General features: G+C 35.3%; 4 protein-coding genes across 9 annotated transcripts in view; 2 read left to right on the top strand and 2 right to left on the bottom strand.

Moving 5' to 3' along the window:
• Positions 1-1,151, top strand: part of LOC114248929 (axonemal central pair apparatus protein HYDIN) — a 57,215-nt gene extending 56,064 nt beyond the window's left edge. The window contains exons 79-80 of the mRNA XM_089740371.1: positions 612-792; positions 923-1,151. Of these exons, the coding sequence (XP_089596497.1) occupies positions 612-792; positions 923-1,063 (322 nt within the window). The 3' untranslated portion in view covers positions 1,064-1,151. The remainder of the gene's footprint in view (positions 1-611; positions 793-922) is intronic.
• Noc2 (Nucleolar complex protein 2) lies at positions 815-6,238 on the bottom strand. 3 transcript variants are annotated; one of them, XM_089740345.1, is made up of 7 exons: positions 6,071-6,238; positions 5,836-5,935; positions 5,506-5,735; positions 4,810-4,996; positions 3,623-4,449; positions 2,585-2,797; positions 815-2,218 (listed from the first exon to the last, which is right to left on the bottom strand). In XM_089740345.1, the coding sequence occupies exons 2-7, from the start codon at positions 5,891-5,893 to the stop codon at positions 1,673-1,675; spliced, it is 2,061 nt and encodes a 686-aa protein (XP_089596471.1). In that variant the 5' UTR covers positions 5,894-5,935; positions 6,071-6,238; the 3' UTR covers positions 815-1,672. The 3 variants fall into 3 exon arrangements, with proteins under 3 accessions (XP_089596471.1, XP_089596472.1, XP_028038168.2); XM_089740346.1 differs by having other exon boundaries at positions 6,179-6,205; XM_028182367.2 differs by having other exon boundaries at positions 6,026-6,141.
• Positions 6,239-7,298: 1,060 nt separating this feature from the next.
• On the top strand, positions 7,299-11,079 carry LOC114248938 (growth hormone-inducible transmembrane protein). 4 transcript variants are annotated; one of them, XM_028182374.2, is made up of 8 exons: positions 7,299-7,481; positions 7,583-7,780; positions 8,407-8,512; positions 9,251-9,392; positions 9,493-9,668; positions 10,169-10,329; positions 10,561-10,693; positions 10,780-11,079. In XM_028182374.2, exons 2-8 carry the CDS (start codon positions 7,591-7,593, stop codon positions 10,865-10,867), a joined length of 996 nt encoding a protein of 331 aa, XP_028038175.2. In that variant the 5' UTR covers positions 7,299-7,481; positions 7,583-7,590; the 3' UTR covers positions 10,868-11,079. The 4 variants fall into 4 exon arrangements, with proteins under 4 accessions (XP_028038175.2, XP_028038176.2, XP_028038177.2 ...); XM_028182375.2 differs by having other exon boundaries at positions 7,300-7,481; positions 7,573-7,780; XM_028182376.2 differs by having other exon boundaries at positions 7,315-7,477.
• Positions 11,080-13,466: 2,387 nt separating this feature from the next.
• On the bottom strand, positions 13,467-22,374 carry LOC114251800 (uncharacterized). Its single transcript, XM_028186191.2, has 7 exons — positions 22,140-22,374; positions 21,256-21,461; positions 20,291-20,519; positions 19,642-19,823; positions 18,999-19,137; positions 16,928-17,058; positions 13,467-16,444 (listed from the first exon to the last, which is right to left on the bottom strand). The coding sequence occupies exons 1-7, from the start codon at positions 22,179-22,181 to the stop codon at positions 14,137-14,139; spliced, it is 3,237 nt and encodes a 1,078-aa protein (XP_028041992.2). The 5' UTR covers positions 22,182-22,374; the 3' UTR covers positions 13,467-14,136.
• Positions 22,375-22,650: the final 276 nt, after the last annotated feature.

The raw sequence follows: 22,650 nt of genomic DNA, 5'->3' as shown, positions 1-22,650 counted from the left end.
ACTACTATTTTTAGCTATATTACGTTAATTGCCATAGGTACTCATCTATGGTGGTTGGTTATTACTAAATTTATCGACAACGGCTTTAAAAATATTACAGTTTACTGGTGGTAGGACTTCTTGTGAGTCCGCACGGGTAGGTACCACCACCCTGTCTATTTCTGCCGTGAAGCAGTAAAGCGTTTCGGTCTGAAGGGTAGGGCAGCAGTTGTAACTATACTGAGATCTTAGAACTTATATCTCAAGGTGGGGTTGTAGATGTCTATGGGCTCCAGTAACCACTTAACACCAGGTGGGCTGTGAGCTCGTCCACCAATTTAAGCAATAAAAAAAAGTTAATCCTTTAAAGACTATTTCAAAGTTGAATAAGACTCCAAAAAAGAGGAAAATATCAAAACGCGTGGGAAATACCCTGTAACTGAACGTATCCCAGTCTGATTGTCAGTATTATGATAATGTACTTGGGATTAACGCTTTGGTTCTGGATAGTATGGAAGAACTCTGTTCGGGTAGCGGCGAAAGTGGAATCTTTTCTAATAGTCCCAGATTTTTTTTTGTGAAAACTGCGACTTACGAATATTTTTTAATTAAGAATTTTGATGATTTTATAGATTTAATATTAAAGGAATAGCGACGGAACCCAAGCCGCAGGGCCCGTACGAAGTTAAGGCTGGTGGATTTACATCTATTAAATTTAAAAATGTCTTTGATTCATCGAGAATGTTCAAAATATACATAGACCGTGAGGAGTTTTACGTTAAAACTATGTTTGAAACTATAAAACCAAAGAAGGTAATGACAATAAAATAACACGTTACTTTTTTATTTTTTAATAATATGTATTACACGAAAACGACATTTATAATAATCAAACGATAGTAGTATTGCATTATGTTCGAGAATAAATTCTACATGTTCGCAGGACCTGAGAATATCTGTTTATCTGAATGACAAGCCCGCACAAGGCTGGACAGAAGTACCTACTGGATGTTTAACTATAGAGACACACGAACCAGTTGAACCTAAAGTACACTGGACTTATTTTCTACAGGGAAAACAGTAGATTCAAAACGTTAATTTCTATAATAATCAATATTATAATGTGAATGGTTTAAATATATTTGGTTATTGAATAAATTGAATAGATTAAATTGCGTATTCAGAATTTTAACGACATTTATATAGGTGCGTGTCGCTGCGAGCATTCGAGTATCTGGTGCATTAATTAGCTAGAGCGTGAAGCCTTAAATAACTTGATAAATGCTTCTCAATCGGGTTAATTGATTGGTTGGCTTCTCTTGGTTGGTTAGAAGTGTTGTCAACCCCCTGGTGCCGCGTGTCTGGTTGTAGTGTAGACCGCAGGAACCCCCTACTCTGACCGGGTTTTGACCCCGAACGGAGATCGGACGTCGGGTGTAAGAGTGCAGGGGAGTCGTTTAGTGGGTGGGCCCTAAAATTCCATGGGCCCGCGGTCTGCTTCCAACACCTTGCAGATCGTTGGAGTCCCACATTGAGGCCCGCGCGCCCCCTAGGCGCGGAGGTTCGGCACCCGGCCAGAAAAAAAAAAGTGTTGTCAACCCCATGAACGCTCGCTCAGTTTTCTAATTTCTGACAGACAAATGCTCGTAGTGAATACGCACCTTAAAAACATTCTCTTAGGATTATCTATTAATTACCAATCTCCTACACTGAGATCTTGAACAATATCGCCTTTATCAATGGTATCTCTTTCTACTGGAGGTGAATTTCTTTTTGCGATTTTCCTTTGCGTCTTCTTCTTCTTTTGCTTCTTAACTTTGGGAGCGCGTGGTGGTTCCTCATCTTCGTCCGCCTCAAAGTTTGGTCTCTCGTCGTCTTCACTGTCTGAGGGGAACAGAACGAGAGGTCCCTTGCTCTCCGGCCGCTGTACTTGTTGTTCGGTGATTTTACGTCGTTTGATGACCGGCATCTGTCCAGCTATTTCATCATTGTTCGTTACCTTCTTACGTTTCTGTAACTGATTAATCCTGTTCCAGTTCTCGAAGAATAATTTTAGGGGTGTTCCCTTTGCCTTCATGCTCGTCTCCCACGCCATTATTGAGCTTTCGTCGTCCAAGGCAACGGTTGACTTTATACGTTCTTGCTCAATGAATCTTGCGTTTTCTTCAATTTTTTCCAATAGCTGGCGGAATCTCTTTGTGTAATTGGCCACTGAGCATGATTTTAAGAACTGTTTTAGCTAAAATAAAGTTATGTTAAGCATTATTTATTATGAAAACATATTAGTTTTACTTGATATATATTTTTTTATTAAAATTATCTCTATAATGCTTGTTAATGGTGATTGACACACAAACTGACCAAGGAAGTATGCTTTATTTGTGTTTAGAGTTCAAGGGGGTTATTTTATTTTTAATCTAATTACTCAGTTCAAGCTCTCTAGGTAATATAAAAGAAAATAATTTTAACTTTATCATTTACTTGCCTTGAACAGATTCATATACATTATTTTGTGAGCCTAATGTATTTGGTCTGATTTACTTTTTCATCCATTCAATTCTGGATTTTAGAGCCAAATAGTATTTTTTTTAGTTGATAGTCTTACCTGAATAACTGCTAGTAAAATGGTATCAGGAAAAGCAAATGTATGAGATTCATTAGCTGTGTACTCCAACATGAGGGCATACAGTTTATCTATTACAGCATCTTTGAATCCATTTTCCATCAGTTGAGACTTAGCCAATCTCAATATGCATGAAAAATCTAGAGGTTTCATTGAAACTTTTTTGTGTTTTTTATTGAAGTCATAGGCCAGAATCTAAAAATTTTAAATAGTGATAGGATCATAATAATTTCATAAGTCAAGTTTTGTTACAAACACTTCAATAAATATCTATCACATTAAATTTCTTTTTTAAATATTTATTTAAAAATATGGTTAAATGTAGATTAGATTTAAGTACTGGTGGTAGAACCTCTTGTCAGACCTATTTAAGCAATAAAAAAAAATGTGAGCCGTCACGGGACGCCTGGCAGATGTGAAACATCGACATTATTTTGTAAAAGTAATATGCATAAAAGAACAGATTGTGATAGGAACTAAATATGTCATAATGATAAAATAAAATATTACGAAAAAATAATTTGTTTTCAAGTAAAACACAGGTTATGTGTACTGTAGTAAACAACACAGTATACACTACGGAGTATACACTATAGGTATCTGAGCTCAGTGTAGCGAGAGAGATAGCTTAACGCCGGATGGAGTGCGAGAGAATTGCACAGTCGATTGTGCATCGCGACGCGTCGCCACGTCAGAAATCGGTTTTACGTGCGGCTATAGATGTTTCACATCAAAAAATAAAAATAAAAAATATTCCTCTGGGATGGGGTATGCTGCTACTTTTATAGAAGAGGGTCATTTGAATCATTGGTAACCCCAAATGCATTGATCATTTTATGTAATTAAATCATGTGGTGAGTGATACTCTCGAGCGTAAAGGGTTAATTCCATCTACAGATCCATTCTCTGTGCTTGGTTTAATAAGTTAAAAAATAAAATATCAATTTTATATTTTCCCAGTGAAAAATGTTTTTCAAGATGATGATGTTGATGACGTTATGACTTAAAAGCATTACTTACTTCTGTTAAGAAGGGCAGTACAGGAATGAAAGTTTCAGTTTCCTTAGATAAGTTCATCAGTATCTCCACACAGTGAAATCTCAGTGGGTAATATTGATGAGTTGGCACAAGTTTGATTGTGTTTATAGTTACCATCACAAGTGGGTAAATTAGTGGATGTAACGGTGGCCTGTTGTTGACGGCCAGTAGATCTCCCCATAAGCGCAGAGAGTTCACAAATTGCCAGTTGTATACAGCCTGTCTGTTCTCAATTTTCTGTACTACTATAGCATTCCTCAAGTGAATAGCTAGTTGCCTGATATAAAGAAAGACATGTCGATAGGCAACATCCAAATCTAAAGAGTACATTTCAACAAGGGATCTCCTCATAAAGTTTATTCCTGGCCATGTTGATGGACTCACAAATTTGCAGTTTTTTACATAAGTCATGTACATTACTTTCAGAACAGGATCTAGAAGAAGTGCTTGTTGGTTCCTGGTTATTCTTAAAATGCAGAGAAAAGCTAACACTCTCACAGTTTCTTCACTAGTGCTCCACAGTAAAATAAGTTTTCTTAATGCCATTTTAGCAATTCTTGGGAAACAAGCAATGAAAGTGCACATTTGGTGCAAATGCTTTAGCAGTACTCCCAAAATATTCTCAGATGAAATACTTAAGAGCAGTTTCATCAGATCAACTAAATACGACATCAGAGGACCTCTGATTTTGGAGAAATGCTTGCATTTTTGTGGTTCCTTGCCTGACTGTTCCACACCCAAATACTTTTTTACTGCACCGGGTAGATTAACAACACATAATTGAATGACAGCATTGAAAACAGATGATCCTGTAAAAAAACATTGTAAACATTATTTTTCTTAAATATGTTCTATCGATAATATGTGTTTTCAAGCACATCTGTTTGTAGTCAGGAACTAATAGCATCATACAACACAACCCGAGTCTATGGCTCCTATTTCTTGGTGAGTTTTTACTTTTAGGTTTATGTGTCTATGGGCTCCGGTAACCACTTATCATGAAGTGTCATTCTTAAGCCATTTATGCCATTAAAAAAAAAACAGCTATCATTGATAAAATTGCTAAGAATAGCCAGAAAAAATTTCATATTTGATAGGATCTAATTGTTGACATTGTGTGTATGTAAAATTAATTAATTGTAATTATTTGATAATTTTTAAATTCATACCCTCCACTTTCATTTCTCCTTGTGAAGTTCCATCATCACTACTAACTCGAAGCATAGCTGCATTAAATGCTTTTATAACCGTGATTAATGTGGACAGTTTAATCTTGCCTTCACTTTGCAACTCTGCTTGCCATTCCGAAACCATTTTAAGAGTGACTTTAGTATTGTCCAATTTATAATTGTCATTCTGTAAAACATATATATTAGCAATTGACATGCTGGATCCACCTTACATTCTAAGCTAGATTTTTTTTTTTTTTTTCAAAACCTTTGCTTACAAACAATAAAACCAGTTCCAGTATAGAATTTACAGAAGTTCTTGACCAACCAAAGTCTTTTAGTATGTTATAAAGAGATTTTACTAGTATACTTCTCGGACCCACTTTGACAGCATAAACTAAATGTCTAGTTATCTTAATTTTATGCTACAAGTTTACCACTTTAAACTAATAGCTTTAAATTTCAATTTTAAAATTCAATTTTTAGAATCACTTTTGTAAATATGGGGCAGGTGAATAACATACTTTTCTTTTTCTCCATAGGCCTATGGCCCTTTAAATGGTGAATACTCATCAATCATGTACATCATCTTAATGCCCAGAACGCAATCAACCACCTTCTGCAGCAGACTATTTTCAAATACTGTTTGAATATGGATCGCCCAGTTCAGAATACATCGGAGGAGAAGATACATACCTCGAAGTCACTGTCATCACTATCAGCCTGCAAGGCTCCTGGTGTGTGTATTTTCTCATCATCTTCATTACTGTCACTCTGTCTGTCAGATTCCTGATCATCACTGGCTGCTTCAAAGTTCAGCAAATTCTCGTCATTCTCTTCAAGAAAATTATAGAAGTCTGGATCTGTCTTCTTCAATTTTTCCAAAGATTTTTTATGACTCTCAGGATTTGGCTCTTCATCAGAGTCTGAAAATGTACAAATTTTTGTGTAGAAATGTTGATTTTAAATGATTTAATCCGAGAAAATGCCTAGAAACTAACACATATTTTTATGATCATTAAGTACCTGATGAATCCTGCACCTGCATTGATTGGGATTTGATTTGTACAGTTGCTTTTTTCATTATAAATAAAAAAATATTCAGAGCACTGTTTGCACGTGGGACCTTAGAACCAAAGATAGATTTATATTATTATATAGTTTAAATTGTATTTTATTTGATTTTATCTCTAGTTTTTAATGTATTTCGTATGACCCGTAGTTAAGTTTCCTCATAAATGCCGGAAAACGCGGAACCCACCACGAGTCTACAAATTCTACAATCAACTTGTAGGTATGTGACATGTGTATGATAAATATTATCAATATTAAGTGTATAATCTATGTTAAATATGTTTAGATAAAATACCACTAAAATACTATTTATGTTTCAGGTATGTCAAGTAGGTATTGATTTATTGATGGTTTGTCTATTTTTTTCAGCTTGACCGCATATTGTGCATAATTGTTCGTCCGACAAGTTAGGATTATTTGCCGGAAGGCAATGGTAGGTACCTTCGAACAAATCATAAATAACACATTTATGGTTTTAATTAATGATATAAGAGTGGTTATTTTAATAAAATTCAATGATTTTATGTTTACAATGTATTGGTTTCTGAAATAAATGATTTTAATTTAATTTTATTTATAGTGTGTGAACGATTTCGTAATTCATGTTAGGTTTGGTTAAGTTGAATTCCGGGGGTCGGCGGAGGGCGTTTGTCCAGCTCCGGCCCCTATGAGGAGGCAGTCTCCTCCCGGTGATGGTCACGGGGCGACCTAAGGGGGTTGAGGCTGCGCCGCACGCTACCGTCACTCTAGCGCGCTGGCACCAGGAGGATGGGAGGACGCGTCGTCGGCTGCGGACTGCGATGTGGTCTGCATTTTCGTCGGCGCTGTCTTCACCGAACATACTGTGGAAGAGCAACCCGGTCGGCGGTGTATCGCGTTCCGACCTGGCAGGCTGGTTCTGGCCCAGCGGGGTATCCCGGAACACTAGCGGCATCGCCCTGGCGGCCTGGCAAGGCCGCCGTACAGCGGAGACCGACGTCGTTGGTCGTCGACTATCGCCTCGACGACCCGTCGGTCGGGCGTCCTCGGAGTGGCACCACGTGTCTGGTTGTAGTGTTGACCGCGGGAACCCCCCTACTCTGACCGGGTTTTGACCCCGGACGGAGAACGGACGACGGGTGTAAGAGTGCAGGGGAGTCGTTTAGTGGGTGGGCCCTAAAATTCCTTGGGCCCGCGGTCTGCTCTCAACACCTGCAGATCGTTGAGTCTCACATACCCCGCGCGCCCCCTAGGTGCGAGGACCTCGTAGGAGGTTCGGCCCTCGGCCCGAAAAAAAATAATGGTTAAGTTGAATTAAAATATTTGTTAAAATTAATTAAGGATTTTGACAAAATGACTTAAATTACCTACCTATTTATTTCAAAATCTATATGATATATCGGCAAGCAAGGGCAACATTGGCAACATTAATGTGTCAAAAATTGACATTTCTGGAAAAATCAAATTACGCAAAGTTTTCATCAGCTAGGTTCTGTCAGACATCAGCCAGTAACATAAATTTCAAATGATAATACGAACCAAGACGACAATAAATTAATAAGCAATAATTCAAGCTGTATCAAAGAGAAAAAAATTAAATCCTGTTGAAATAAACGTATGTAAGTATACTTTATTTGCATTGGTACCAAATATTTGTGAATACGCAATAATTCATGAAAATATAACTACCTAAAATCCGAATAATAATAGTCGTTTTCAGAATTAATTATGTTATCACGAATGTGTATCGGTCGCTCGGCGTTAAATGTAACGCAGAGTCTAAAATCGCCAGTACCACAAAATTTTGTACCGAGAAACTATGTGGTCAGAAATTATGCACGAGAACCTCGAACCAGGGTCGCTACACGCTCACAACCCACACTTCGGGAGAGACTCATGGCACCTGCTGGACCAAATGGTGAGTTACAGATTCATTTAATTAGTTCCAAATATTGTTTAATAAATACAGTAAAATCAGTGTATGCTTGTACTTCAATCATTTAGAAGAGTTTGCCGTTAATACAAACTATCTAATGACTTTGTTTGTAATTATCTAATTTAGGAATACTTTTGATTATAGTTATCACATCTATTATTATTGTTAATTAGATGTGATGAGTATGGGGGGCTCCGCCCCCCCACCCCCGCCACGGCTTCGCCCCTGGTCTCTGACTCGATACTCCACAAACTTTCGGCCTGGTAGGAGAAAAAATAGTATGTGCACCGCGGGAAAAAGTAGGACATATCATCGCGCGTGTTTGCCACCCTCAGCTCGGGTGGCAATTTTACACGTGGCAGGAAATGTCGTACTTTTCTCCCTTGGTGCACAATGTACTATAGAAAAAGATGCTCCTCGGTCTCTAGTGAAATGCGTCGTTGCCTTTTATAATTCCCAGACAAACAAATTGCTAGTGCTACCCTAGGATGACACCACAAAGCCACAGTAAAACATGTATAACTGATTTTAATCATAAAAAAAATTAAGTTTATTAAAATTCAATATTAGTACTACAATTACATACATTGTAATAATATATATTTTAGCATTCAGCTTGGGCAAGGGTGCATTAGCTGGAGCCTCTGCAGTTGGACTAGTTGCTCTGTGCTACTATGGCTCTGGGGTAAAACCAGGTACTCTTCAGGAATCTCAGTGAGTAAAATTTTATAATGTAAAAGATTTGACAGATAAGACATGATTGATTATGATAAAATTATTTTAGTAGATTCCATTGTTATTTTAAAATGTTTATGCAGAAGATACCAAATATGATATCAATAGCATTCTGATATTAATTGCTAACTTTAGGGTGTTTTAAAACATTTTCTTCAATGGACAATCTAAAAATACAAGTTGGATCTGCCTTAAATTTTTATTGGTGATTTTTGTTGTTGTTGACTACCAAACAATGTTCCACCTGTTTTCAAATAGATTGTAGAACCTTAAGAAACCAACCTGAATATATAAGAAATTTCAATAGTATCATTACTAATATGTCTCTTCTATCTTTTAAACTACAATATATGATTATTTCCTACCACAATAGGCCCCACTGACTCCAGTTCCTACAATGAAACCTTTGAAAACTTGGGACAGATTCTAACACTGTTGGCCTTATTTTTTCTCAGTATTGTTTCTTACTCATAGAGGTTATGTGTCGAAATAATCATATGTGCTAAGTGAGAAAAATCTACTGCAAACCAGTATTTTTAATGCAATCCAGACTTCTGTTACCATAGCAATATGTAGTGTTCCTAGCTATATTTTTTTTGTTATAGGTATTTAATTTAAATATGAGTTTCTTTCACCTATCCACACTGCACACAAAGTGCAAACACAAATGTAAACGTCTTAAGGGTAACACATAACATGTAAATGTAAAAATTTCAGCCTTTGGCCACAATATGTGAAAGATCGTATTAAAACAACATATGGATACATCGCGGGTTCTTTGGTGCTGACTGCTGGTAGTGCAGTTGCTGTTTTCAGAACACCCGCACTTCTAAATTTGGTAGCAAGAAATGGATGGATGGTAAGAACCACTAAATGTAACTAATTTAAAGTAACACAAGCATAAGCAACCTGGTTTGTTTCTAGATGAAAATCTACTAAATTGTGTATTAAAATTTCAGTCCATTATTGTAACATTGGGTCTGATGATTGGTTCTGGCATGGTAGTAAGAGGAATGGAGTACACACCTGGATTTGGGGCTAAACAATTAGCATGGATGGCGCACACTGGTATTATGGGAGCTGTCATTGCTCCAATTTGCTTCCTTGGTGGCCCAATCCTGATGCGTGCAGCTTGGTAAGAAGAACAATAAATAACTAGGATTTTATATTACTGTTTAGTCACCTCAATCCAAAAACTTCGTACTTATATTGCCATAGCAATATAACAGGCAAATAAACATACTCCCTATTGATTGTGAGAGAGTGAGTGAAACTGTCCATGAATAATGGGAAATTACCCACCAATGACAGAGGCACAGATAAGTTACTGCCAACTCATACAGATAAGCATTCCATCGGCCCTTGTGCAGCTAAGAATTATACCAGGGAACACTGGTCAATGATAAAAATTTTGAAGGTCGCATTGTTCTCTTTGCAATTGTGATATTAACCTTTTTTCAATATGCAGAACATAATAAAATCGCAATTGCAATGCAGTATTTCATTGTGCGATATAATAAAAAAATAATCAGATAATCTAATGTGAATTCTAGGCCTGTCTCGTCATATCAATGATTTGTAAAGTTGTATCAAATTGAACATTTTTAATGTGGATTGAATGGCATCTTGTTTCAGGTACACTGCTGGTGTAGTTGGTGGTCTGAGTACAATTGCGGTGTGTGCACCATCTGGAGAGTTCTTGAACATGCGTGCTCCGCTTGCTATGGGTCTAGGAGCTGTGTTTGCTGCCTCTCTGGCTGGGATGTTCCTACCACCTACTAGTGCTCTTGGTGCAGGTAAGAATCACTTAAAAAAATAGGAAAGTACTAGCCAAGCTATGTAGGAGGGCTTAATGACTACCTGATGTTAAAAACTGTTACTTGGATCCAATCGCACTGCATCGCGATTGCCGTGGCCTGCCTTGAGAGAAAAAATTGAACCTCTAATTTATTGATACAAGTTAAAAACCTAAAGGTGCCAGTTATGAATTAACTATTTCTTTAATAAAAATTACATTATGTTTACAGGATTGTATTCACTAAGTTTGTATGGTGGCTTAATTGTATTTGGCGGATTTTTGTTATACGATACGCAATCTATTATTAAACGCGCCGAGATGCATCCACCCTACGGATTCAAACCATATGACCCAATCAATTCGTAAGTAATTTTAATAACAGAATATTTCATAATAATTGCTCAATATTTAAACATTAAAAAGAACCTAAATAATTGAAAACTTTTAGGGCCATATCTGTTTATCTGGATGTTCTGAATATATTCATGAGAATTGCCATGATCTTGTCTGGAGCTGGTGGCAACAGGAGGAAGTAAACGAAAAATAACTATTGGATTAGAGGCATTATGTTGGCCATCTCTAGTATTACTAGACATACTGAAAATGTAGTGATACCAAACATATTTGTAAAACTATATAATATGTGAAAAATTTCTGTATTTTCTGCTTCCTACTCGATTTCATGTGATAATGTTTGTGTAGACTAAGGTTGTAAAATATATTATGGTTTAATAAATTAAAAAGTGCATTTTTTCTTTTATTTTTTATTTGTATCATCGTGTGGCCCCAATTCTTATTACAGTGGCCCGATATGTTTTGCGATAATTGCTTGTTTAAATGTTTAATAACAACTGTGTTAAATGCACAGCTAAGCAGTTTAAGTTAAGTTTAGCTCAAAATTATATAGTCAGTTATCGCGGGATCAAGGGATGTTTCATCAATTTCGTGAGCCGTTATTATTAATTCGCGTTTTCTGCAAAAAGTTTATTAATAACTAGCGACCCGCCCTCGCTTCGCTTCGCTTCGGCAACCTCAGTTTATTAATGATCTTATTGAAATTTCTTTTATACAAACCTGGCAATAACAAACAATAAAAAAAGAACGTAACAAAACAAAAAATTCTTCATAGTTCACTATTTTGGCGATAATTACTTCACATAAAAGATAGATTGTCGATTTTGTCGCAGACTTTTTTTCTAGGACTATTTCAAATAAATATATCCATTTTATATTAACTATTTAGCTGATACCCGCGGTTATTGTCACACCGCGGGTGACGCTGCGAGGCGAAGCTAGTCTAAAAAAAGGAGCCTAAGTTACTCCTTATATCATCAGCTACCTATCAGTGAGTCTCGTCAAAATCGGTCCAGCCGTTCCAGAGATTAGCCGGAACAAACAGACAGACAGACAAAAATAAAAACTTTTGGTATATTACTATGTTACTGTGGTATGCATACGCATTTAGTAAAAAGTGGTCATATTATTATTACAAACAGACACTCCAATTTTATTTATTTGTATAGATGGAACCTATGCTTCTATAACCCAATGTTTCTCACTGTGATATTGAAAATCAGATCAGAGAATTAAAACAAATTAGAACAGAAGGGTCGGGCGACGCACACTGTATTATTATCGAGATCTAGCAGAACTTAATTCAATCTTGCGTGAATTTATCTTTTTTTAATTTTACGTGTCATAAAATGTTAATATTAGATGTTATTTCGTATTTATAAATAAATAAATAACATTAATTATTAATAAAAATCATTTATTTCTTTATTTTCTTTAAAAATATTATTTTTAATACTGCAACTTTGTTCTAAATACACAAGAAATATATTTTACACCCCTAAATATATTCAAAAGACAAAAAAAATTCGATAACCTTCTACCCATCTTCCTCCGTCGAGTAAGTTTCTTCTCCCGTGTTCTATTTTGCACTGTTGATTTGGAAGATAGAAGTGGACCTGAACCTATCAAAAATCGGTTAAGTACGTCTCGATTGGTGTTAATTCTGCTTGTTTTCCTGCTGAAATACTCGCGATTCCTCCTATATTCCTTATTGTTCGCTTCTTGAGCTTCTTCTGCTAATTGGTCCAAAGGTAAAACGCATGTTTCAATTACTTCTATTGAGTGTGAGAGGATTTTGTGTATACTAGAAGGCATGTAGTACCAGGAACAATGTACTAAATAAAGTTTTCTTGTCTCTTCGGCATATGTCTTGTGCCTCCAAGATAACAGAAATGTTTGATTAAATCCAGATTGATCCCTGTTATTTTCGCTTACATTTCTCCCATTTAGATTGTATTTTTGCTGTAAGACTACTTATTAACATTTGAAGTGATCGTGGAGGGTTTCTACAGTCCTCTATGTCATAATATTGTAGTATTTTTTCAATTATAAGGTTATTTTGACCTTTTTTTTATTACTTGGAAACCATATATTAAAAATATCTCGCCTTTTCATTGCGCTGAAAACAAAAAAAAATTTATGAGCGGGGCAAATAGGAGCAAGGGATTCCAACTAAATTTCAAAGAACATTAACCGTAGAATGCTATAACAGTGATTTCCCGGTGTATACACTTGCATACATTTTTAAAAGTCAACACTAATACAAAAAGAATTTTTTTTGTCAAGGACTACAGCAAAAACGTTATTAATTAATAACATTTCAATATTATAAGATTCAAACTTACCTTAACGTATCCTCGATGATATAACAAACGATAAAAATGACCAATTATAGCACTTTAAACGACAAGAACAGACCTGTTCGCATTCTGCAATAAAGCAAAACTAAACAATACACTCGTGCTAGTACGCATAAGCTATGTTTCGAGACTTCTCCTGTGTTATATGGTGTTACACACTTATTTTTTTTTTTAATATCGGTTATTTAGTTATACACCTGTGTAATAAAGAGAGTTTTAAGAATATTTAGAAGAGTATTATTTTTAATTAAGTTCTGCTAGATCTCGATAATAATACAGTGTGCGACGGTGCGAAAATCTCCATTTTTTCATTCATCATTGAGTCGACAAGGGATATTTCTTTTATAAAATTGATATAACCAAAATAATATCTAACAAACTGTTTTAAAGTCAATATACAGGCAGGTAATAAGGTAAAACGTTAATTCAAGTACTTTATTTACGGAGTTCATAGTACATTCTTCTTGCAGATAGGCTTGTAATACATAATCTGATTATTTGGATACATTATAGGCCAGCTAATAAAGCATATAGTAAAAATATTAATTTCATGATTTCGGAGACAATTTTTTAAATATTACGACTCTTAATTTGTGAAAGTAATAATACTGAGAGCAATCATTGTGCTATTTAGGTACTTAAATAAGTAAGTTACTTAAATTATATTATCATAATTTACCTCTAAATAAAATATCACAATAAATTCTTAAGTTTATGTTATTCATGAAGAATTGGAATGACAGTAAAAATAATTTTTATTTAATATGCAATAACGTCGTTAATATTTGTTTTTAGCAATTTCGCAAGATTAAAACTGGGATTAGACGAACAAACACAAATTTTGGTTATATAATAGGTAATATACCGGGATGGGATGGTTATACACCGGGACTTTAAAAAAATAGTAATCGTAAGAGAGATCATTTAAAAAAAACACCCAATTGTGTTTGTGTACAGAATTAAGTCTTAGTATTTACTTATCGTCTAAGCACAAACAAGGACAATTCTCATATACCTATAATAATAGTGAGCAATACTACTAAATCATAGAAGAAGTCGACGAATACGATGAGAATAATAAAAATATTATGTTACGTAGCAACATCGGCGATTTTATGTGCTTGATGTTTTAAATAGATCGCATACATTTGCCGAGCCTGGTTCAACACCCTGTTTACATTATGTTTACGAACCATTTTGTCAAAATGCATCGCTAGCTCGTTATAGTCCATACGGTTTCTCATTATGTAGTCCCTGTGTTGTAGCAGGACCGTTAGGCATAGGAACATCAAAAATGGATTTCCTCCTCCGAACACAGCGGGAGGTGGAAGACTACTTATACTAGTTTTTGTTGAAGCGTCGCCAACGATCGGAGGTACGTTAGTATTTCTTTGCGGGGGCGGCTTCAAAACTTCGTACTTCTTCTGGAAATTGTTGATAGTTGATGCGACGCTATGCAAATTGGGCTGCCTCACGCTCAACAACGATTCGCAATTTTTTCTTGCATTCTCCAATTCTTGTGACATACTAGAGAAGAAATTCTGTGATCTCGAATTGTTCGATATCTCTTGTTGATTGTTCATTGATTGTATTTCTTCTAATTGCGTCACGTTTTTGTCGGACACGTCAGAATTACTCGAGTTAACATCACTTTGTTTAGTTATCTTAAAGGAGTCGTGAGCATCAGCCGATTGAATTTTTCTTAATAATTTGATTGGTGTAACAGACTTTTTTCCGAAATGTTCTTCGATTATTTCTCCTGTATCACCGTCGAAGTCGAGATCGGCTTGTTCGTCAGGAGTTTGAGGACAGCTGGCCGATGTCCTCGTCGTTGGTGTGTTCCTGTGTAACGGGTTTTCCCATAAATATATATCTTCAGCGCTTCTCGCGTTCGACTTTCCTGTTTCGAGTAGCGGCGACTTCTTTACCATTTCTTTTACTTCTGTAACTTCTATGTGCGGATCTAAAACATCGCTAGTTCTAAATTCCGGTTTGACTTCTTTAAATTGATTGATACTTAATTTATCGTCGACGCTAAACGAATCGGAAGGCGAATCGCATAACATACTGCGCCGATTAATGTACGATGGTCCGAAAACTTGCCGATCTAAATGTTCTAGTTCTAGTCTTAGCTCCCTCGTCATGGAAGTATTCATTGGATAATATTCCTGAGAATCGTCGGGACTGCTGCCTTCATTGGTTTCCGGACAAGTGTTCTTGTTTATATTCATCTTCAGCGAATCTTCTTTAAAAGATCTCTTTTTATTATCGGTTTTCGTTAACGTTATTCTTGGACAATCCAGATAGGAAGCGTTGTCGACGGCCGATTTAGTTCGTTGTAATTGGGCGTGCTGCGTATTGATTTTACTTCCCGTTGCAAAGTTAAGGAATTCATTTAGGTTTTTGATCATTTTAATTTTGGGTTTTTCTGGAAATTCCGAATTCTCGGTGTCATTCAGTTTTTCTAACGACGAAAAGAATTTACTGTTATGCACCGATATTTTATTTCTCAATATTCTTATTTGATTTCCCAGCGGTGTCTCTTTGCAAGGGTCTGCGTGAGGAGATCCATTCATTAGATTTCCTGTACTCGACCACGCAGTCGACAGTGTATCTTGGATTTCAGCCTTTGTATTTTCCGGAACACTTTTCATACTTCGTCTCGTTTGACCTTTACTATCTTTCGGGGACAATCCGTTCTCTTTAGTCGCGTACTCATCGTGGCGGTCGAATTTGGCGTTTTGCATGTGTAGCGCTGCATCATCTAAACTTTGGAACTCTTTGGAATGTTTTAGCGAAGAATTAACAAAAACTTTACGGGTTACGTTCTCGTCTAAACTATGATTCATTTGATTACTTGTAGCGAGCTTTGGGGCTTTTACATTTGCTAAACTGAAACTGGAACTTTGCCTTCGGATGGCACACACTTTGGTGTATGCGTTTTCACGAGGTGTTTTCAGTAGAGGGCTCGATGGCGGCGGCTCATCGGCGAGATCGTCTACTGGATCGAATTCCTTTTCTTTCAACGACAATTCGAGACCTGGAATTTTCTGGGGTAAAGACGCCCACAGCACCTCGAGCATTCTTAGTGCGTCATCGAAGGCAAATTCACGTTTCATTTCCAGTAACAGCCATCGGTAACAGAATAGAAGATCGTCAGCTTGTTGTAATTTTAAATAATTATAGAAATCCGGATCGTAAACCTGCAGGGATTCGGTGAGATGCGAAAATTTTAGGGTCATAGCTTCCCCGTCGAGAAGGAAGTTGGGATATAGACGCGTCATGAGCGCACACAGGCAGATATACGCGTGAGCTTCGTCGCCCATTGTAACTAGGAGAGGGGACGCGAGATCCGACATGCCTTGACAATAACTTACGGTTGGATGATTCAAAGCATAACTGAAACAATACATTGACCATTTCAAAACACTTCATTCTTTTGTTAATATATTTTAAATTAAGTAGTCACCATGCACAAATCCTTTTCATTTGAGATAATATAGAATAATAACAATAATAATAATAAAATATTTCGCCGTATATGTTATATATGTTTGTTATAAATCTATATACATAAAAATGAATGCTGTTCGTTAGTCTCGCTAAAACTCGAGAACGGCTGGACCGATTTGGCTAATTTTGGTCTTGAATTATTTGTGGAAGTCCAGAGAAGGTTTAAAAGGTAGATAAATATGAAAATGCTCGGAATGAAATAAAAATAACAATTTTGTTTTTCCTTTGATGTGTCCCCCGTCGGACGGATTCTTTTTGTTTGTTGTAAGTTTATTTTATACAAAGGTTTAGGTATTTTATTTATCGATTGAGGCACTACGAAGTCTGCCGGGTCAGCTAGTTACCAGTATAAATATATAAAAAACTTACGTTGTCAAGATATTAAATAATGAAGCAATGTTTTGATTGTCGTCGCTGCCGGCATAAAATGTGTGATGTCTGTCGGTCCGAAGAACGTCCTTTCGGACCATACTTGTAACGTACGCTAGATCTGCATTTACCTGCAAAATAAAACATTACATTTTATTGCCGTATAGAGCATACGGCCCACCGATGGTGAGTGGTTACCGTCGGTCATAACGTCAGCAATGCCAGGAGCAGAACCAAGCCGCTGCCTACCGTTCAATACTCTACACAAGCATCGTTTGAAGAAGGGCATGTCATAATGCTCGGGAAACACCATGGAGGGGAGCTTATTCCAAAGCCGGATGGTACGTGGCAAAAATGATCTCTGGAAACGCACTGTGGATGACCGCAGTGGCTCCAGGTAGTATGTGGTAAAAACCATGTGCGATGGTAAAAACGAAATAAAGGTACCATCTCAAACAATTCCTAAAAGCACTCCCCGTGGAACATACAGTATAAAATACAGACCCAGAGGTTCCAAAAACATGGAAATTTCTCAAAAAATATTTCACATTTGGAATTTACAATGAAAGTAGTATTTACGTAAGACAATTAAGTATACCTGAATGAATTTAAATACAAAGAAAACGCTACATTTAGTTATTTGATAAATTGTGACGCAACAGTTTAGTGTAATACACACCATGGTAATAATCACCGTTTCTTTTTTTTTTCAATCACAGTTTTGCGACTTTACAAGAAACTAGATCAATCCCACATCATTATAGTGACAAAGTTGATAATTTTGTCTAATCTCTATCTTCCAATGTAACTTTAACTTTAACCTTTAACTCTAATAGAACTGGCAAACTTAAATTTCTAAGCTTTGAAATGCATGTATTAACGAAAGCTGCTAAATTGTTTTGTAAATTAATAATAAAAACATTTCATTAATTGCACATAATAATTTGACTAACTTTTTTTTATTAATTTTTTTATTGCTTAGATTGGTGGACGAGCCCACAGCCCACCTGGTGTTACGTGGTTACTGGAGCCCATAGACATCTACAACGTAAATGCGCCACCCACCTTGAGATATAAGTTCTAAGGTCTCAGTATAGTTACAACGGCTGCCCCACCCTTCAAACCGAAACACATTACTGCTTCACGGCAGAAATAGGCAGGGCGGTGGTACCTACCCGTGCGGACTCACAAGAAGTCCTACCAACAGTGATTACGCAAATTATAATTTTGCGGGTTTGATTTTTATTACACGATGTTATTCCTTCACCGTGGAAGTCAATCGTGAACATTTGTTAAGTACGTATTTCATTCGAAAAATTGGTACCCGTCTGCGGGATTCGAACAACGGTGCATCGCAACAACGAATGCACCGGACGTCTTATCCTTTAGGCCACGACGACTTCAAACTTAACTTAACTTAGATGAAAAGAAGGATAGCATATCATTTATATTGATTTAGATGGGCAAACAAGCTCTCATTCTATTCAGTGTGAAATGTTTATCAGAGTCTTGATACATTAATGGAACCTGACATATGAGGTTGAAGAATTTATTGTATCCCTTTATATTGAGAGTATTGTGAGAAAAAAATGTTAAGTATGTGTAAAACATTACAATTGTTTGTAACATTTTTTTTTTTTTCGTTATTAATCTGGAATTCATCCATAGACTACAAACAAATAAGTTGAAACAAAAGAGTGGCGTTTATGAAGAAGGATGTTTTCCGTAGTATGTTTGATATATAAAAAAATATATTTCATATATGTATCTAGTTCATAAGAACATGACGTCGCGCCTATAGAACTATAGAGACCCAAATAAAAAAAAAATGTCTTTTTTTTAAAACATTAAATGAGGTTTTCAAACCGAAAAGACGTAGAGGAAGGGAACGTAGTGAAAGAGACCGATGGATAAGTTTGTCCCTTTATAATCTACTTTTAGTCATTTGATTATTAAGAGTCGCTGAAAAGGGTCGTTCTAGGTAAATTTTTTAATTAAAGTCGAAATCTAAAATTTTCGAAATGGGTCTTTATAATTCTAAAGGCGATGTGATTATATTATGATCCCTTACCATGCCTTTTTGAATACAATCTTTCCATCGCGTTCTCAGAGAATAATATTCATTAGCTTTCATTTTAATGTAGTCCATTCTTTCTTTTCCTGTCATTCCTTCGGGATATACATTCAAAATATGTTTCCAAACAACTTTCCTTAAAATATATGCAGGCACAATAAGTGAACAGAAAAATGAAAATATAATACACAATATTATAAGCTGGTATCATCGATTGTACGCACGCAACGAGCCCTCGTTTAAATCGGTAACTCTTCAGAATAAAAACTTATGGAAATATTATACCAGATATAGTTTAGCATCTAATAATAGAAGTTAAGTTCAATAAATTATTATACTGAGGCCAAAGTGGTTCAAGAGATGTGACAAAACTAGATTATTCTTTTCGAGATTTCTGTCTGTGGGAATCGGCCAACCGGAAAAAGTTGTTTAGTGCACTTCATAATTGTCATATTTTTCAGTAGCCATTGTAGGCAGCTATCTAGCATACCTAGTTGATTGTAGATAGTAACCATCGATCATGGACAACAGCAAAAGTATCTTTATAAATAACTAATTTTCAAAATCACTTTTAGTCTGGAATACTGAATACTATAATATTGTAAAATTACTTTACTAAAAAAAAACTATTTTTGTATACCTCAAACTGGGATCAATACCTCCGCAGTATATTACTTCTCTTAGTTTTGTTGGATTAGTAATCTGGCCAACTGCATCTAAGAAAGCTCTAAACTCGTTGTCACTCAGAGGTGGTCTTGGTGGAGTGCTAGGGTCTTCATATAGATTTAAAGCTCTTGAAACCATGTTGAATGTTTTCTCAACCTAAAATGAGACAAGAACATTTGTATGTTAGTGAAACATTATCGTTTAAATATGTTGAGGCTAACAGCTCCTTATCAATATGGTATATATTCATATTATAATACATTTATATTACAATATCCTGTCATTTTATCCACTTAGTTTTGTGTTATCAATTTAATAGCCAATTAATTAGGATTTTCATTTTCAGCCTTTTCTAATGTCTCTGATGTTTACAGTGGCAAGATCTAGGCCTAATATATATTTGCATTGGTGAGAAACCATTAGACATTAAATACATTTTTTAGTATTATATTTTGAATTATGAGGATATTGCAATCAAAAGCACTCCCCCACAGTTCTCTCTTCTTACATAGAGACTTGTATATGAGATGAATGAAAATAATTGTATCAAAATACTATATAATGACTGAAATATTTCCTCAATTTATTGAAAAATAAAGTTTTTTTTATTGAACTTCATTTACCTGATTCATAATTAGTCCTTGAAAACCAGTTTGAGATTCTTGTTTCTCTGTTTGATGGTGCAACTGTACTGGTGCAATTGTAGGTTGTTCCTTGTAACCGTGATTTGCTATTGGTGTTGGAGAAGCAGGTGGGGGCTCCCAATCTTCAGAGGCTTCCGAGAAAGGTTTCATATCGACTTTCAATAGAACACATGGTTCTGTTCTTAACCCAAGAGCTATATTATGAGCCCTATAATAAACAATTAATTAATATTATATTTTTTTAATATATGCAGCACAATTGTAAACTAAAACTATTCTTAAAGGTACAGTATACATTTCCTTTGTTCTCATTTTTCTTCTTTTACAACTTCAAAACTTAAAACAGTGCAGACTTTTTGGCGGGAACGCGAGAAATGAAGTTGTGTGATTTGTTTTATTTTGTCTATTTAGTGTTTCTTCAGGTTTAAATGTGTAGTAATGGTGGTTTATTAACTGTTTAATATCTGCGAAAGTGCACAAATGTGGGAAAATAAATCAAAGCTGCTGGATGTAACTTCTCGGGTTCCTCCAAAAAGTCAACTGAAAAAATCTCAGTAAATGACCACCATTTTACTGCGATTATATTTCATCCCATATCATTTCATTTCATTAAATTTCATCCCAGTTGATTAATGTCTCAAATTAATCAATTTCATTTCACTCCATATTATCATTTTTCATAAAATTAAGAATATAAAGTAAAATAAGACATGACTTAGTCTTAGTTACCAGGTCATAAAATCTCTTAAAAAAAAAAAATTAAAACAGTGCAAACGATCAAGACGAAGGCTAAATGGAGCCTATTATTGGCACTCATCAATTAAGTAAGACCTCTTATTGTGTAGATATCTTTTGAGAAAATGTGAAACTTTAATGCCTTCGGACTTATTTAAGTACTTAAAAAACCAAAAAAATCTTCATTGTATAGGATATTAGGAACTTACTTAAGAAATGCTGCATCCAGGTCCCAGTCTGATAATAGCGGTAAATATATTTCTTGTCCATAATCATCAACACTTCTGTATGATAAGGTGAAGTCAGATTTAATATCAAATGCCTTAACTAAAATGCTCTGTAAGACCTCCAAAGATGTTATTTGAGGATCAACTGAGAACTTCCTCAGCTCTGGCTGGAGTTTACCCTCACATTTCTGTGAAGAATAAATAGATACATTTTAAAGTGAAGTCAAAGGCAGACTTCACTGGGAGGAAACTATAAGCATCCCATTTTTCATAACCTAAGGCTTGAATTTCCATCTCTGCCTTTGATAGGTAAAGTTTCTTTAAATTTATTATGTTTTAAATACTGTTAATGAGTTACAGAATGGTCATTAAAAGAATTGAGTAATGTAACACAGATGGTCAGTGAACCAAACAACCTTTCACATCAAAACATTAAATGAAAGTTTGGTATAGCCACAACATTATATATATGTTTGTTATGTTATGTATAGTTAACTCATAATTATTTCAGAATAAAATAAGATTCATTTGCTATAACTTTAATTTTTGGAGTTGACTCCCTCAAATGGTATATTGAATTTATTTATTTCTCTATCCAGTTATAAAAGACACTTTACAAATTGTATACATATGATACCGCTCTTCACATCTAATACAACACGATTTAGCAGCTCTGCTCAAGAGACTAAAGCACATTGAAAACTTCAATTATTGTATTGAACATAATAAATTCTTCACTAATTTTTATTAAAGGTGTTTAATACTCAATAAGCATATATCTTTTTGGTGTTTTGTTTCACTTTGAGTTTCATGAACCCACATTTAAAAAAACAATATTTTTTTAATTCCGTATTGTATGTACATACCTTAACTTTCACTCTGACTGCTTCTTTGCTATATCCAAACATATTTGCGCATTTTCTATTACTAAGTCTGTTAATTTCACTCTAAATTCATTTTTAATGGCTATAGTTATGAACAATGCAAAGGAAGTCTCTGTATATTATCCATACTATCCATATCTATAATTTTTTAAACATTATATGAATAGATACACCTTTAACACCTTTACCATAACACATTCTTTCAAATTCTTTTGTGTTTGATTTTTGTAAAGGGATTATATGACCTGGTAACTAAGACCTTTAGGTCAAGTCTTATTTTAATTTTAATGATAACTTTTTTAGGTATATGAAAAATAATATTATGAAATGAAATGAAGTTGATTATTATGAAACATGGCATGAAATGAAATGAAATGAGATGAGACGAGATGATATGGGATGAAATATAATCTCAGTAAAATGATGGTCTGTTACTGAGATTTTTTCAGTGGACTTTTTGGAGGATATCGAGAAATCACGTCCAGTGGCTTTG

The sequence above is a fragment of the Bombyx mandarina genome, chromosome 04, assembly GCF_030267445.1.
Source record: "Bombyx mandarina strain Sakado chromosome 04, ASM3026744v2".
Classification (NCBI taxonomy): Eukaryota; Metazoa; Arthropoda; class Insecta; order Lepidoptera; family Bombycidae; genus Bombyx; species Bombyx mandarina.
Note: the sequence above shows the minus strand (reverse complement) of the source record. Positions and strands in the feature narration are given on the sequence as shown.